This window comes from Nomia melanderi, chromosome 1 (genome assembly GCF_051020985.1).
Source record: "Nomia melanderi isolate GNS246 chromosome 1, iyNomMela1, whole genome shotgun sequence".
Taxonomy (NCBI): domain Eukaryota; kingdom Metazoa; phylum Arthropoda; class Insecta; order Hymenoptera; family Halictidae; genus Nomia; species Nomia melanderi.
The window spans coordinates 2,303,602-2,321,266 of NC_134999.1; the positions used below are offsets into that span (position 1 = coordinate 2,303,602).

The 17,665-nt window shown below is 31.5% G+C and overlaps 1 protein-coding gene across 5 annotated transcripts in view; it reads left to right on the forward strand.

The window, feature by feature from the left end:
* The window catches only part of LOC116428895 (protein cortex), a 58,883-nt gene extending 43,540 nt beyond the window's left edge, over window positions 1-15,343 (forward strand). For all 5 annotated transcript variants that reach the window (XM_031981137.2, XM_031981223.2, XM_076368278.1 and 2 more), the window contains 7 exons: window positions 4,920-5,141; window positions 8,239-8,509; window positions 10,103-10,261; window positions 10,940-11,102; window positions 12,451-12,658; window positions 13,623-13,941; window positions 14,850-15,343. In XM_031981137.2, the coding sequence (XP_031836997.2) occupies window positions 4,920-5,141; window positions 8,239-8,509; window positions 10,103-10,261; window positions 10,940-11,102; window positions 12,451-12,658; window positions 13,623-13,941; window positions 14,850-15,001 (1,494 nt within the window). In that variant the 3' untranslated portion in view covers window positions 15,002-15,343. The remainder of the gene's footprint in view (window positions 1-4,919; window positions 5,142-8,238; window positions 8,510-10,102; window positions 10,262-10,939; window positions 11,103-12,450; window positions 12,659-13,622; window positions 13,942-14,849) is intronic.
* The last annotated feature ends 2,322 nt before the right edge of the window (window positions 15,344-17,665 follow it).

Sequence of the window (17,665 nt, forward strand, 5' to 3'; positions counted from 1 at the left end):
ATTACATATCCTTAAACGTAGTAAAAATAATTCTAGTTTCCTGAAAAATACTGTCTTTCAACTGCTAGCAGGTAAATTATCATTTAATTACATTCACCGCTTTTCTACATTACATCTTAATTACGTTTATTCCCCTCGTGTATATTTTGTCGTTAAAATCTGAATAAAACTAAATATAATTTAAGCAAAACATTAATACAATTTTACAAGCACATCCAGCTGATAATCAAAGGATTCGGCAGTGTATTAGTTCTAACTTTATCACTTAAGGATTTACTTACGTCAGATGGTTGCAGTCTACCAGTCACTTAAATGCCACGTTATATCAAGGAATATAAGAAATAACCACAGAAAGACGCATACGCAAATACGTATTACGATATTAACTCAATACAGAGTAAATCTTCGATCATTCATACTTGTCATCGAGGAAAATTGTTTCCGTCCCTATCCAGTTATTTATTCGCAACAAAACTGCCGATTACTAACGCGGACACCCTATATGTTTGCTCTTATCACTAGCTAAGCCAGGGAATAAAATAAAGTCATCGGAGCTTACGTCACCGGATGTATTTTCTGGTGGCTAGTGTCGCGGAGCGCTAAACACGCGATGACGTTTAAGGTAGTAAATGAACCCTGCTCCAGCGGATGCACCGGCGCATTTAATGTTTTTCACCCGGAAATTTATGAAGTGCGAGAGAGGACACGTAACCGCCGCTGTGTCCAGAGGCGGACGTAATGTGAGGCTCGCTACGTCGTATAAGAGCTGTTTCCACCATCCCTGCAACCCCCTTGAGAATCAGCCATTTGCATAAAGCGATACGAAGACAGTGACCAGAAGGTAAGGGCGTTGCAGATTATACGCCGGAGATTTCGCCGTTCGTGACTCTTCCACGCTACTCGTGCGGAAAATCCGTAGAAATACAATTCTCACCGTTAAAGACCGCAATTCTTAGTGCAAACGCTATCAGCTCATCGTAGAAATGTTATTGCTCTCCTTTCGCGCTAGGGCTCGAGCACGTAAGTACACTCGCCGCGAAAAGTATGGCGGACCGAGGCGAATCGAATCATTTGCCGCTTGGCGGTGAGGAAATAAAGATACTAGAATATTAACGCGCTGAGTGCCGAGGTATAATTTTTGGTGCATGCCAATTTTTATAAGTAAACATGTTTTGCGAGACACGGATAACGGTACACGTTACAAATCGTCGGAAACGTGAAGAAATAATGTCAAAATATACACGGTGGACCACGAAGCGTGATGAGTTTAGATTATTCTGCTGCTCGCTGTTCATTCGGGAATTTTGTTAGTTAAAATAACATGGTCCAATGAGAGCTTTAAAATGATTGTACCGAATGTTTTGTCCACCCTTTTTTTCAGAGTTGTCCTACTAATGTAGCTTTCGATTTTGGATTTTAACATTAAACCTATCAAGCAGTTGAATCGACTTTTCGAATGCGTTTACAAGAGACTAATGTACTGTACCTTAAATTAATAATATCCATACATATAAATGTCTAATATACACTAATGAATATTTCAACAGTTTCTCAGGCTTTGGATAAATAATTATATTTACGGATGAGTCGAAATGTTAAGTACAATAGCATAAAAGATAATGAAAATTTTTGACGATTCACAGATTAAGAGCATTGAAAGGACTGACCAAACATTTTTGACCATTTGAATATAACTAATAAGTATGTTAAAAATATAAACATTTAAAATAATTATTCAGCAATGCTGTCAAATTATAATAACGCAAAAGTGACAATACACAATACTTTTGTAAAAAAACTGACCATTTATATTTCTTCATTCTTTGAGTCAATGAAAATTTTAAATATTTTGCGAAGCTACTTCGAGTTCATCTTTAGACACTGATCAGTATTCTTTTAATTTTTCATCTACATGATTGCGAAATGATTAGGTATGGCAGAAGGGGATCGAGTACAAGTATTTTGTCTCTAAATAGTATTTCGTTGTACGGAATAGTTTTAATATGACAAACTACAAAAACAAAATAAAAAATCTTCTTCTGCACAACATTAAGATGGCCGGAATCTTTCAAGAAACTACGCATCTACACGAACAAAGTGGCAATATCTTCAAACAAAGAATAAAATTATACTATATTACATTCTTCCCTATTTTCAAGTAACTTAATTGTATTTCAGTATACTTTTAACATTTTCTTGGTTAGCCTTTCTTTCACTAACAACCTCCACAGTTTTAATATTTTATTAAATGTAACAAATCAGTTTTATAAGATGCGAATAAAATTCAAGTAAAAAATCTCGCCAACCTTCCACAGGTTACACCATGCGTCGGAATTTTATATAAACACTTGCGTGAAAGTAATTTAATTTCCTTTATTGAACCCTCAAAACGTCGGGCGTAAAAAATATGTGACGAAGGTCGGGAAGGTGTTAATTAAAGGCTTAACGCATAATTACAAAGCGGTATCAGCTTTTCCGTGTATGCTTTTGTAAGTTTGCCGCGAACATTGCAGCAATATCAGAAGTACGGTTGCTAAAATTAAATACGACAGGCGCTGATGAAATACGAGAACCGTAACTTATAACCGGACTTGCATTTTCGAACGTGCAAGTCCGTATTTATTAGTTCCAGTGCGTCAGGGTGTTCGAGTCGTATCGCAAGAAATTCCTATACATACAGTGGTCCTCTTTTTCTGGTCTGCGAACGGCCACGAGCAACGAGCTTCTGCTTGGATTTCCGGGACGATACTTTAAACGGAAAAGCAGAAAGGTGGCATCCTAATTCCGAGTTATGATGGCGTTCCCTCGAGGCCGTTCTCTCAACCATAACGGTGAATAATCGGCCATTTAAATCGTCTGTATCGGAATTTATTACTTCTCGCTCCCTGTTCTACGTCACTCGCTTTACTTTCCGAAACATTACTATATAATTGATAGTGAGAAATCATTTTTTTCACACGGCGCAATGCGCACAGAAATTTAACCTGCCAATTTATCGGTGTTCTTATTCCTTGCGAAATTCGGAGTAGTTAATTGTGCTTTCTCCTCCCAGAGAATACTCATTATACACCTTCCTTGAATTGGTGGAACCAGCCTTATGGGTACATAATGAACGTAAAGCAATTCTTAATTGAGCAATTAAACGTTAATTGTATTGAAAATCTCGATGTCCACATTATTAATACTTTTACTTCGATGTAAATTGAATGTACCCGTCCAGAAAGAGAATTTTCGTATTGTATAGCGGCAAATGTTTTCACTACAGTTGTGCGAACATTCTGACTCGACCTCGGGAAAGGAGCACGATTATGGAACGAAACATTTTAATCTTCTGTGTTAGGGGTATTTCGTGTATCAGCCAAGTCTGCATATTGCTAGTGGACATAATTATCTTGCTAGTAACTAAATTCAATATACTAGTACTAGTAGCAAAGTTCAATGTGCCAATAGTAGTAGCTAAATTTAATGTACTAGTATTATTTGTATACTAGTACTAGTAGTATCACGAATATCTCCGAAACTGAAGTCAAGCTCATGTTACACTTGTAAGAAAAAGTTGTTTAAAATGTAAATTTCTACAACAAAAATCATCAAAATCAGTGAGACATTCGCTAATTCAGAGAAAAATTGTACAGGGTCCAATGCTTGACAAAGCTAGTTTTTGTTCTAACTGTTAATTATCTGCATCACTGACATAAAAACAAATAAATAATATTGTTCTTAGCAACATATTCTTCCGGCATTATTTTCTTTCGAAAAACATGTATGTATGGTATGCATACATTAGTGACAAAAAAGAATTTTTATGTGAATCATTTTGAACGATATTTCAATATTTGTAATGCGACATTGTAGACTATCAAGACAGATTCAATGATCTTGAAGAGACTAAAAAGTTAAAATTTCTGAAATGTCGAGTAAAATTCATTCATTCAAATTTTCACGCTCACTGTTAGCTGGTTTAATTACTCGTTAATATGTTAAGAAGCCGTTATCACTAGATCAAATTTAATTTTTCATTGTAACGATTTTAACTTAGGAAATAATTCAAATATCGTTCTGCGTCATTAAGTGCAACTTTAACAATGCCGGATAATGAAAACGAACAAATTGAAACCGTCTGTTACACAATGAATCATTGAAATGTTGTAAGGAGTGCCACTTATTCATTTATTATCGTGTACATGGAAGTGTTTATCACGACGATCAAACTTTTCAATACCCAATAAAATAGACTGATTCATTATTCGAATTTTAGTGTTTAGTACATGGTTCCAGTTGCTGCAGTTGACCTTTCTCCTCTAAGTTAATTCAAAATTGTGATTTCATAGACCGTTAAATTCATTTTCCTATTAATCACAGTATCTCATTACAAAAAAAATATATTCCTTAATATAGAAAACGGTATTTTCATCAAGTAGAGTATTTTAGAAATACATTTGGTATATGAAAATTTGTTCTTTTTTATTCACTAGAAATTGATAGTAGACATATCATTAGCATAATATAATATTTTTTGGTAGACATTTACCGAATTTATATTATTTAACTTCCTGATATTACGCGATAAAATTATAGCAAACTATATTTTCAAAGCCTGGATAGATGCGAGTAATTGTCTCTATTAATAATACACAATTCATTATTAATTACTGCACCTTCAATTCTGAGTAATCTTTTGAAACTGAATACAGTTGAAAATTTGATGAATTATTATAGGCTTTTCTTTCTTTACAAATTCTATAAATGAAAACATAAAAACCGTTGTCTATATTGTATGTAAAAAATATATCAATAATACTATTAAATAATCCATAAATGCTAAAATTTGATGTAACTTGAATATTACACCAATAATTTCTGTATCTAGAAACCCTTTTATGATTTGAAATTAACAATTTTTATTTTTGGTTTTTTAGAGTGATGATGCGAGGTATTCACATACCAATACAGAAACAGCTACTTCCAAAAATATCGCTGAAGTCATCAGGAGATACCCGCCACCGCTGCCGGAGCAAAACTCCTTTGCAGACAGATTCATAATCCCAAGAAAGAAATGCAATATGGAAGCTGCAAATTATCTTCTTACAAGGAAGGTCGATGAAGGCTCATCGGACAATAAACTCGATGTTTTTAAAGAAGTAAGTAAATAACATTAAATATATGTATTTAAATTATAATTATAATTAAATATAAACATTTAATATAAATATTTACATTGAATATACATACGTAAGATAATTTTTTAGCTGAAATACTTTAATTGAAATATTTTTATTAATCTCCGCCCCCTCGCCCTCTCTTCCTCAACGAAATAAAAAGAAATGTTTCCTTTGGAGCAAACGATATCACAATTTAAAATGTTCTCGTTTCAAACTTGTGATATTTCTAAAGAAACTAAAAAATTCCTTAATTTCTAGATGCTTGTATAGTTAGATTATATCTTCTAATCTAATTTTAAATTTTTAGACTTGTGTAAATTATTTTGCAATTAAATATTATCTATTATATATATAATATTTTTATAATATATAATATTTATAAAGAAATAGGTATTCTTTTGTTTTTGTTGAAAACCAAAAATTAAAGTTCAACAGCTAATTTTGTTTTTAAAAGTAATTCATCTGTTCACCAAGTTTAAAGTCTTTTGTTGTTTCTATACTATCTGTTAATGAGTTTATTATTGTCAATACAATTAACGCTATCACTGTTTTTATACAACGTTTTCAGTATATTAAAAGGAATATAGTTATCGATAACTTGAAGGATAACAATGATTGTACAAAAAGTATGTTAAATTTCAACAAACTATCATATTACTATAGGAAATCAAACAAAAGTGTCCAAATTTACACAATCCCAATCCTTTTCATTTTAAACTCCAGCCACTATAAAAATTTCATTTCCCGGTAGTCTATATGTACAGATGACTTTTTTAAACCATCGAATTTCAATGGTGAAACGTCATAAATGATTGATGATTGATGAACGGCTTCATAGATTTCTGAAAATTGTCAGTTATTAGAAGAGAGTTTTAATTACAAGGAGAATGTCAGAAGCGAATTGAACAGTAGTTGGATTAACGTTCATGCGTGAAGTACCAAATTAGCATAAAGGCCGTCCGGATGTGGGCGCCAGGTATCTTGTTCGTGTTTATCGATGAAGGCATGTAATCTTCGATAATCGATAGCGATAAGATCGAGATCATGGCGGCGAAGTGGTTTACCATGCAGAAATTACTGTTCTTACAAAGCTGCTGCGGAAGCAGTAGGTCTTCCACAATAAGAAAGAATTTACGTGATTGCGTTGAGCTATGATTCATCAGGTTGTTATGATTTCAGACAAGATTTATGGAAGATCGTTTAGGGAATACATGTTTATTAATAAGTGTGGTGTCAAGAACAACTCGTATAAAAAATGACTAAGGTAGTCTCGGCTATACCTAGTTGGTCGGTGATCGAGAAGGTTCTGCTTTTCCGGGAAGAAACCTTCCCTTAAATTTCCTCGGTGAAGGAGTAGTGATGGGGGTGAAAAGCGCCGATTGGTTCGTTTGGATTTTTTTGGAATCGGTGAAAGGAAGGCAGTCGGTTTATTTCATTGGTTAAGGGTTGACAAGTCTTGCGAGGTAACCGCCTCCAATCTAACGGTTGTCCCCAGGTATTGCTTAAAGCCATATACTTTCACTCAAATCATATCTTACTCGAAGTGAATTATATTATTTGTTCGCGCGCTGATACATTTTGTCATTCTTCCAAGCAACTTCTGAAACATGACCTACATATTCGCCGGTTAATTCCGCAAAACGGAAAATAACAAATGGTAATTTAATAATATACACTGATTTTTCAAATTTTCTTTTAAATGGAAAATCAAATAAATATTACAGAACGTATTTTATTATATTATTATAGTTGCAGCTTTAATCTAACGAACATATGTAATGTATAAAATTCATACTATATCCTTCATATAATCATTATTATTATTGTACTTTTCGCATGGTCAAAAGAATTTTTCTTATTTCGTGGTGCTAAACCCGATAATAAGGAGATGTATTAAAAGTATAAAAACGTCACTCCAATTGCTTAGCGCAATTACTACAGGTTGACTGAGGAGGGGGGGGACTACAGTTATTCTAGATATGTTTGCTCACGAGATTTTAAATGTCATACTGTAAATGTGACAATAGGCTAGTCAACGGAGTAGCGAACAAGCATGGGTACTTGAAATAAAACGCTTGTTATTGGTAATGCCTGACAGACTCTCTTGGAGCAGAACACTGAAAATCGGTGGTGCCTGATAGACATACTTCGAGTGATAACGGTTAAATAACAATAACGTCTGAGAATTGGAGAACAATAGATTCAACTTTTAAGCTGATAATTCCCTTTCGAATTCACTTTGTTCACCATTTCTACACTTTTCCGCTATACGTGTAATATACAGAGTGTCTTAAACTGAAACAGTCAAACAGTGAGAATTTAATCTATGGACGAGAAAAGAAAGAAATTTTATATAAAGTTCGTCAGCAAATATTGTACTGCTTCGGTAATCCATAAACCAGAATATAAGTAAATCGAAATTTCAATAAACGAACTCTTGTAATTTTTATAAGAAAATTATGAGTAGTCTGTTTCCTACTAGGTAGTTCTAATGTTAACCCTTTGTGGTCAGAATTAATTTTTGACTTTTATCAATTCATTATATACCTAAAACCTTTGTGTCAGTTTTAATAAAGCTATAAGCAGGATGAAGTATAACATAAACTGAAAAACAATTAAAGATCTTTATTGATTTCTTTTAATATAAATTAATTAATTGGCATGCAGAAATAATGAAAATAATTATAATTCTTAAATTTAAAAACTAAAGTAAAGGGTTAAACAGAGAACGCTGTGATCTGGTAATCAAACGGTTAAGTCTGGGACACTTTGTATAACAGTCACGAAACTTATGTATAGACCAAAATAACAGGACACGACCAGCTGTAAAATATCTCGACGCTAATAGATGCGTATAAAACATTCGTAATACACCTTTTGTATTTGTTAACCTTTAACCTTCTTATTCAACTAACTTTAAGGAATTCATACAAAATTGTACATCTACGTTTGAAAATAGCTCCTTATGACTGTCGCAAATAAGATTGTAGCAAATAAGGCGTACAGTAAGGTGTCGACCACACAGGCGTTCCAATTGCGAGTCCAGGCAACTAAACTTTATTTTGTCCGCCACTAGATAAAAACGCTGAACGTGAAATGGCGGAAGGAGGCTATGCATCGCGCGATAGAGAGGGCGAATATTATACCAGGGCTAGGGCAGAAGCAAGTACTTTACAATCGCTCAGCATCGGAGAACAAGTTACCCGGAATCCTAGCAACGCAACCTAAAGCATTGTGGAGCGAAGGAGATTTCAGAGATGAAATGTGGAGATCAACGCCTCGAAATCAACCTTTAATATCTCAGGCGGGCTCGATATTAGATATTCTTGACGTTCAACGACGTTCACGTAAGGATTTGAAGATTAACTATGAGCAACTATTAGATCGGCAACTAAGTTCGCGACTTATTGCTTGGTGGTGATTTAGGGGTGTGATTTACAAAAAAAAAGTTAAAATAATTGGAGAAAGCATTGTTTTTATTGTTAAAACTGTTCCTGAGCGTGGTATACTTCGGAAGATTATTTTTGACACTATTATTTTCTTTAGCAACATATGATATATTTGAGAAATATGTAATAAATTTTCTTCAGGGTACTCCTTTTTATAGAATTTCTTCAATGTACCTCCACTTATACGAACTCGTTAGGAGACAGAATGTTCACATAATTAAGCTGTTCATGTAATAGGAGTCCATTAATTTTCTCCTACTACTTGTGATTTTTCGTTCGAATAACCAGTGTTCGTGTTCATATAACTGGATTTAATGATACTTTTACTTCATTCTATGGATTATAGCGATTTTAAGTTTTATATGATCGTAGATGATTTGTGAAGGCAGTCATTTTATAAAGTCTAGTGAATTAACGCGTTTGCGACTGCCGACGTAAAATCTCCTATTCAACTGTAAAGTTCAGTAGAATGCCATCTGATTACATATTAAGACTAATGACTAAAATTAACTTCTATTCGATTAGAAAATATCCGTAATTATTAATTAGGACTCATTATAAATAATATCGTAATAATAATAAGTAATCAGATTATATTTTACCCATCTCTTTAGTGATCTTATCCGGAAATATAACGAATCTAGTCAGTTGTACTTGAAAGAAATATTGTTTATTATTTTTTTAATAAACAATGTCTATCAAGTAAGATCTCACAACTCTGCTCGAAGCGATAACTTTGACAACGCATTTACAAATTATCGAGACCGAAAGCTGGCACATATCAGTAAATATTTTCAATTTCATTTTAATTATTTTAAAGTCTTACTAATCCTCTGCCAACGAACTTCAGCTTCTAATTTACGACTATAGTGGTATATAAGAATAATAAAAATATATTTTAAAAAACGCCAATTATCATGTGCATGTATAAAATCTATATCCAATGTATAATATTTGTTGTTTAAGAGATCGGTAAAATAGTAAGTAACACTAATGATATCTAATAAAACATAAAGTTGTTGGAGCAGATGAAAACAGCAAATAATTTTAAAAACATGATAACGCGAGAAGTCAATCAGAAATCTTAGACCAGAATATAAAATAACGAAATTCAGATTTGATTTTCAATAGTTCCAAGGTTCATCGTTCGAATGTTGATAAACTCATTTGTCGAATTAAAATATGTTTCTTAGTAACGTTATTAACGATAATAGAAAAATCATCAGGATACATTTTACTTTACTTTTACCGTGCTATCTGTATATGACCTTTAAAATTTTGAAACATATTTCTGTATCATTAAAAACAAAAGAAATACTTGTATCTTTGTGTTTTAGTGATGCACTGTATGTACAAAAATAGGGATCATTAAATGGAGGTAATAATTAATGATGCTAATAAGTTCAATTTAGAAGAAATAATTTTTAGAAAGCTGTACAGAAAGTAGTGAATAATATATAAAATTGTTAAGTCGTTGCTTAATTTTGACAGGCATCAGTCGTTATTTAATTGATTGGAGTTCGAAGGATATGATCGCAGAGGCGATACGAGATAAAGTATCCATCTTCAAATCCACCATGCCACAACTAGGTTCATCCTTGAAAACTATGGACGGAGCTGATGTTTCTTCACTAAAATGGAACAATGCCGGTCAGGTCCAGTTTATTAATTATTCAGTTAAAATTAACAATAACAGTCTTAAATCCTGAGTATTAGTACATTTATCATCAAACCCATAGCCCATCGAACTTTGTTTTTGTTTCACTATGAGACAAGATTAAGTTAAAATGAGTAACCAGGAGAAAATTATAACAAAACACTCCAAAAATAGAATGAGCCGTGTCTATAAATAAATTAACTTATTTATTTCTTAATATAGAGCCAAAAATCTCGAAGAACCAATAACCCTATAATTAACCCCTTGCCTTATAAGAACGTGTCAGACTCGTGGTAAAGATGTTAAAAAGAATTTACTCGATTCTTTTGAGTTCAAATTAAATATTATACTTCTATTATTAATGATTACCGCAGAGGAAACATGATCATAGAATATGCTTAGAATTTTTCTGTTTTTCTTAATAAGTTATTAATGACAATGTACATAGTTGTATCGATCGTGGTTGGGAAATAAATCACAGACCATGGGATTAAAATTCCACGAACGATTTTCGTACCAGCAAAAGTTTTTCGCGAGTATTTCGGAAAATAAATCCTTTCTTAAGCAACATATACAGGAAAGAGTTGTTTCAAATCATACCCCCAGTAAGGTATTTAAAAATTATCAATATCGGTCAGATCTGAGATAAAGTTCTCGTTAAACTGATGTAGGTGACCGATTAGCCGTATGTACACTGTCGTCTACAGTTAAACTATACGACGGACAGAATAATCAAATTGTCTGGACCGCAACACATAATCAAATAACTCCGTTCATCATAACGAATCGCCTTTCCTGCATCTGCTGGTCGCACGATGATCAATTAATTGCAGTGTAAGTATCTATTGTAAATAATTTGGAAAGGTTGGATAAAGATAAGTAACTTATTCTTTGTATTTATAATGGAAGACGTATTCGAAGTAGATGCGTATGTTGAATAATAAGAGTATGTGTCAGAAATGTGCAAACACCAGTAATAAGATCAAGTATTTACAAGATAACCTCAAGCTGTTTAGTACTACACTCACTGAAATGTAATTTGAGAGATGAAAATTTCGTGCGCATGTAGATAATAATAAAATAAACCGATATTAATAGCATTTGTTTAATTAGTAAGTATGCCATCGAGTCGGAACCAACTAAAACTATCTGCTTAAGACTTACAATTATGAAAATATTATAAATAATATTTTATATAATATATAATATAATAATAATCCATTATTTACCATTTTTAACATATCATTAATTAATTAAGTACATCATCAAGAATTAGATATTAATGAAACTTTGTATCTATTTTAGGATTATTTTTAATATCATTATTTCTTGTAAATATAGTGGTTGTAAAATAATTAGGAATTTAAAAGCAGATTAATTTTATCTAGAGATATTTTTGAAATTTGTTTATTCTTTGTTCAAAACTATTAAAGTTTTTGTCTTAACAATATACGTTCGAATATTATTTAAAGTTAAAATGTCTTCAGTTACTTCATCGAATACATTTTTTACTTCATTCATAATCGATACCTGTTGATTTTCTAGTGTTCAATATGAATTCGAAATCCGTAGAATCTTATTTATACGTCCCGATCGTTAATTCAAATGCTGTTCTTTAAATAAAGTTATAATTGAAGACTCCAATTCCATTTCAAACATTGTACGCTGGCTAAATATCAGCTACTAAAAGCTTAAACATCGGTCATTATATCGATATATTTTTGAACATCCATCAAACCACAAGTTTTAATTTATGAAAAAGAACAACGAATGACATTTTTTAATTTTATTTAGCTTTTATATTGTGCATACATATCTAAAATATCGCAATAATGAAAGGCCTGCGGTTACACGATAGGCTAAAAAATTCCGCAACTACATAGAACTGACGTTCAAGTTGTTAAGTAACTAATTAAGTTAAACTATACCCTAGGTTCATTCGTCCGGCATTTGACAAATACACATTTCATTTTTTTATTTTATTGCGCACAAAACTAGAGATTTTTTAAACTAAATTCCACAGTTAACAAATTAACACACAAAATGTATCATATCACAAATGATTTATGACTATTTATAAAATTAAGACTGTATTGCTAGTATATTTTGCAGCATTAACATTACTTTCAATCTCATAATATTAAATCAGGGAATGCGAACTGATTCGCGGTGATTTTTACAGAGGTTCCGCAACAATAATCAGAATTTACTCAGCGAAAACAGGCCAGGTAATTAATTCGATAGAGGCACACAATGGAATAATATTAACGATTACCATTTCATCAAATGATTGTTACCTCGTATCATCTTCGGCGGATAAAAAAATAAGCATCTTTAAGTGGCCAAAACTGTTGCATTATATGGATATTGAATACAGTGATCCTGCTACTGTAAGTTGAAACTTTATATAAACAAGTAATGACATTGATTCCATATGTACTTCGTTCCACTATAATTTTAGACGAATTATACATTTATACTAGGCCGTAGGAGAAGCAGGAATAACCGACAAATGTTCTGATAAACTTTATATACAAGTAATTTCATGAATTGTTTAACAGATTTATGGATATTTACTCAACAGTTTGTTATATCGTCCTTAGAAAAATTGATGTACGTTCATTTAGATCTTAGAAATTAGATGATTAAAAGTAAACATGTAGGATACATATTTGTGTAACTGTATCAATCATAATCGATCCAAACATTTCCGAAATAATGTTTATAAAATTCAATATGAGTCAAATTGATTCGTTCAGTAAATCGAGTGTTATATATCCATATTACAATGTTGTAGTTTTGAAATGTATTAAAGTATTTAAAGAAATCTGTAAAATGTGTTCAGGTTTTCTCATGATTGTACATAATGAAAATCACTCGTGGTATAGTAATATGACCTCTGAAAACTCCATTATTATATAAATAATAATAGTTTCATTTTTAACTTATACGTACTAACCTAATTATGAGGACCTAGTAAGTGCACATTACGTAAAAAAGAAATATTGTAAAATTTCTGTAGACACAAAGAAATTTGATTGATTGATTTATTTTTAATCTTAAAATACTTCTAAAAATGATTTATTTTATAACTTTGGTAAGGGCACATATTACACTCATTTCCACAAGATCTCTAAAAATGACTTATTTTTGTGATACATAACAAACTCAATTAAATTGGCTTTCCTTTTACTTTCACCTTTGACCCCGAGTTTTATATTTCTCTCTAAAATTTGATTGGTAACTTGCTTCAGTTATCTGCGTAAAATGTAGGTAAACGAATAAAATTATTTCTGACAAAATTACCATCTTTTCTTCTATGATTTCATCGCATTAAACATATGTATATTTCAGGCGGTAGCTTGGCACCCATACGACGGCAACTTGTTATGCATAGGCGGTGGCTGGTCTGATGCTTCGCTGTCGCTCTGGAACATGAGCACGCGAAACGTACAAAGCTATCGTCTTGTTGATTTTTTCGGTGCCGTGGAAAACTTGGCTTGGAACAAACGTAGCGGAGAACTGGTTGTTCATTGGGCATATTGGGAAAATGACATTGAGTATAATGTCGTGCCCGTCCTAGGGAGCCTCGACCGTATTGTCGATATGGTACCCATGAAAAAGGATCTGCAGGTCATTTCTCTCGTGTGGAATGCTGACCACACGCAATTAGGTATGTGAAAATTATTTCTCTTTATTATCTTGATGAAGGAAAGAACGAGGATGCTACTAGTTTGTAAAAATTTAGAAAATCACATCAACAATATTTATCCAGTTAACTGCATTATACATGTCATCTTAAAGCTTAAAATGATACTAATTTTTCCAACGAAGAATTACTTATTTTTTCAGATAGTCATGTAATTTTTCTTCGGTTTACTTTGGTTTTTCATTCATATATACCCTAGGTACATCATACGTCCTGTGTTTGACGAGTACACACTTCATTGTTTTATTTTATTACGCGAAAAACGAGAGATTTTTCAAACTAAATTCCACAGTTAACAGGTTATACGGAATTTTTATTATAAGGAACATCGCGTAACTCGAATGTGGTTTTCACCTACTTTATATTTTACATTTTATAGCATTTTGCATATTTGTACACTAACTTGAGGGACGGAGTAAACATTCGATGTATTCTACATAATGAACACATGTATAGTAGCCCAGAAAAGTATTTAAAATCGATATATAGTTAAAAATAATATATATGTTAAAATAATAAATATATTAAATATAATTCAAATAATATAAAATAATTTGAAAGATACGTAAATAATTCTTCTGTCGTCTAATGACCCTTTTTTCTCAAATTTTTGAAACTAATAAATATCAATTAATTATTAAAAATTTATCAATGTTACTGTATTTGAAAAATCAGGTGTACGTTAAAGAAATTCTTAACTAACTTTCGCGGAAAAATGGAAAAAATCATTAGTGCGGAATTTTAAAAATTTATTACTTGATGTTATAACTTGAATTATTAAAGTGAAATTAAATAAAATGAATAAAAACTTTAAAAATTAGAAATACATTTAAGTTATGGTGATAGCGTATTAACGATACGATTAACTTTAGGTGTTTATACTGGGGAGTGTTTCTATGTGTGGAACTTCTTCGGTGACGAATATCAGTACCGTCAAAGTGGCCGAGAACAAAAAAAAACGAAGGAAATGAAGAAGAGGCTGGGAGTCAAAACTTTAAACAACATCCACCGTTTCGTGCGTTAGACTCATAGCAAATTATTGAATAATTTTGAATGAAGTTATAAAGTTAAAATTTTTTTAGACATATTTATTTGTAAATATTCTATTTCGTAATTTGTTCTGTTGATATTTCTATGTATTTATTTATTTATTTATTTTGTTTATTGATTTATCTATCTGTTCACTTATTTGTTGCAATACTTATTTGTCAAATGTGTTCTTAATAATTATATTGTATTAATATGTATGTCAACCGCGATGTATTGGATATGGAAATTCAATGCTAGAAAAAACGTCAATTGTTCCTCTTTTAATAACTTGTTATTATAAAATCATGGTTTTATAGAAACTATTAAAAGAATGTTATTATGGTCTTTATTCTATGTATCATTTTTTCCTATCATAACTTCAATCATGAACGTGAAAGTCTTCGTTTCTGTCTTCACTGTATAAAGCAGGGGGGTTCAATCTTTCAGCATCCCTGTGCCTCATTGAAAGAAGATGGATTGTGATGGGCCGCACACAAATTATCCTTTTGCGGTCGAATGGTCGCCGTAATGACTACTTCGAGCTGTCATATCTAAAATCGATAGTTGCGAATATTTATTTAATTATTTAATTTAATGAAAATTTATTTTATATTTAATTTATTACATAATCGATTATATAATTAAGTTTATAATAGAAAGAGTCTCTAAGGGTTTGAAAAGTTCTATTGGAGGGTGAATAAAGAGTGAATATTATGTATAACTTGTATTTATAGTATTGTCAATGGAGCTTTTAGTCATAATCTCATAAAATTTGTAAGCTTACGATTCTGTCTTGGGCCGCAATCACAACAATCTTGGGACGCGAGTTGAACAAGCGTGGCAGAAAGTGTCCTTTTATATCTTCGTAAGAAAGAATTAATTGGACGCCAGTGAAAACATATCTAGCGACATCTGTACTATGCTACTAATAAATTGTATTTTAAATTATAAAACGTGTGAGATAAAAATACTTCAAAACAATCAGAAATTCAAGAAACATAAATATTTGTTCGTACTATTCCAACTCAGGTTTACGTATAATCAGATTAAGAATAATGATAAAGATAGAATTTCAAATTCTTACTACAGTTGTTTTAAGCGACATCGCATTTGAGGTGTTCCTATCTTATTACATTTTCGTATATACTTTCAATAGTTTTGAATATGACATATTCGTTTGGATTTTTTTTTAAACACTTCCCAAAGGGTACTAAAAATCCAACGAAACTCGCCACATTTTTGTGAAGGTAACATCTTTACCAAAATACTCTACTTACTTATTATAACATTTGTTAGAATTACCATTTTCTATTGAAATTCTATTTTTCTAATTACATTCTTAAATATCTTAATTTGAATAAAAATTTTCAATTTAATAACTAAATTTATTGAATACTGGGAACAAGTAATTACGAGAAGGTTACACTTAAGCATTTAAGGTGTCCCGTTTTAATATATAATTGCAATTATTTACGGAACTATCCATTACTTTAAAAAACATCTCAAATGCAATTTTTTCTATTTTGATAGATTTTCGTAGTAGATAGGTCAACACTCTTTTTGTAGAAAATTATATGTTGCACCAATCGATGCGAAAACGATTACATGATGATACAAATTAAAAGAGGATTTTTTATCATTTCAGACTCTTATACATATAGTAAAATAATATATAATATATACTCTAATATATATACTATATAACACTTTTATTTTTACATGTCTTGGGCACATTATAATCTTTCCGAAAATGAAGTCCTTCTTCAGGACGTAAGAAGGTGGACGCAGTTATTTTTTACTTTTTACATATAAAAACTGAAATATGAAAACACAAATTCTCCTAGTGACAAACTAATTTAATAAAATTACTAACCTCTCAACAAAAATTCAATTCGAAAGAATTGCATTCCAGACATTTACTAAATAACGTAAAATCCTATATTATATTAAAAAATGAGGCTTCCTTATTATAAATTAGATTCTTATTTATATATCTACTGGTTTCTTACAACAACCGGTCAGTGATCAGTTATGAAATAAAGGTAAACAAGTCAGACAATTTTTTCTCACAGAAAAAACGGAAATTGAGAAACTGGTTAATCGGGCAACATAATAATTGACATAAGGTTAACCGGTAAACCGGTCGTTCGATAGGGCGTTGTACGTTTAGTGTTAATTTATATTACAGGTATTGCTTATTTAGTCAAGGAAAGGATATATTTTAGTAATAAAAAATTATTGCCAATTTGTGATGTCATAAATATCTTATAATAAAATATTTATCCTTTATACGTTGAAAGTACCGAAGGTTTGAGATATCGCAATGTAGGATAAACTTGGAAAATTGCTTGGAAAACAATGATACCACAGTTAGTTGTTTGTATCATGTAATAGCATGACGTGACTATCGTTCATCATACTTCGTCGACACATCATACAGTTTGACACGCGCAATCAAGCGTTTGGACTTGATTTAATGCGTCATAAATTTTATGTTTCTCTTAGATCCTTGAAATCACTCCATTTTTTTGAACCGGTTATTTTGCAGAGAAAACTTGAACAAATACGCTACACTGTTCTTTCGTTATTTAGGATAGTGAACATATTCCTTTAACGTTAATTATCTTACGAATTATAATTGTTTTCAAGTAATTTAGAA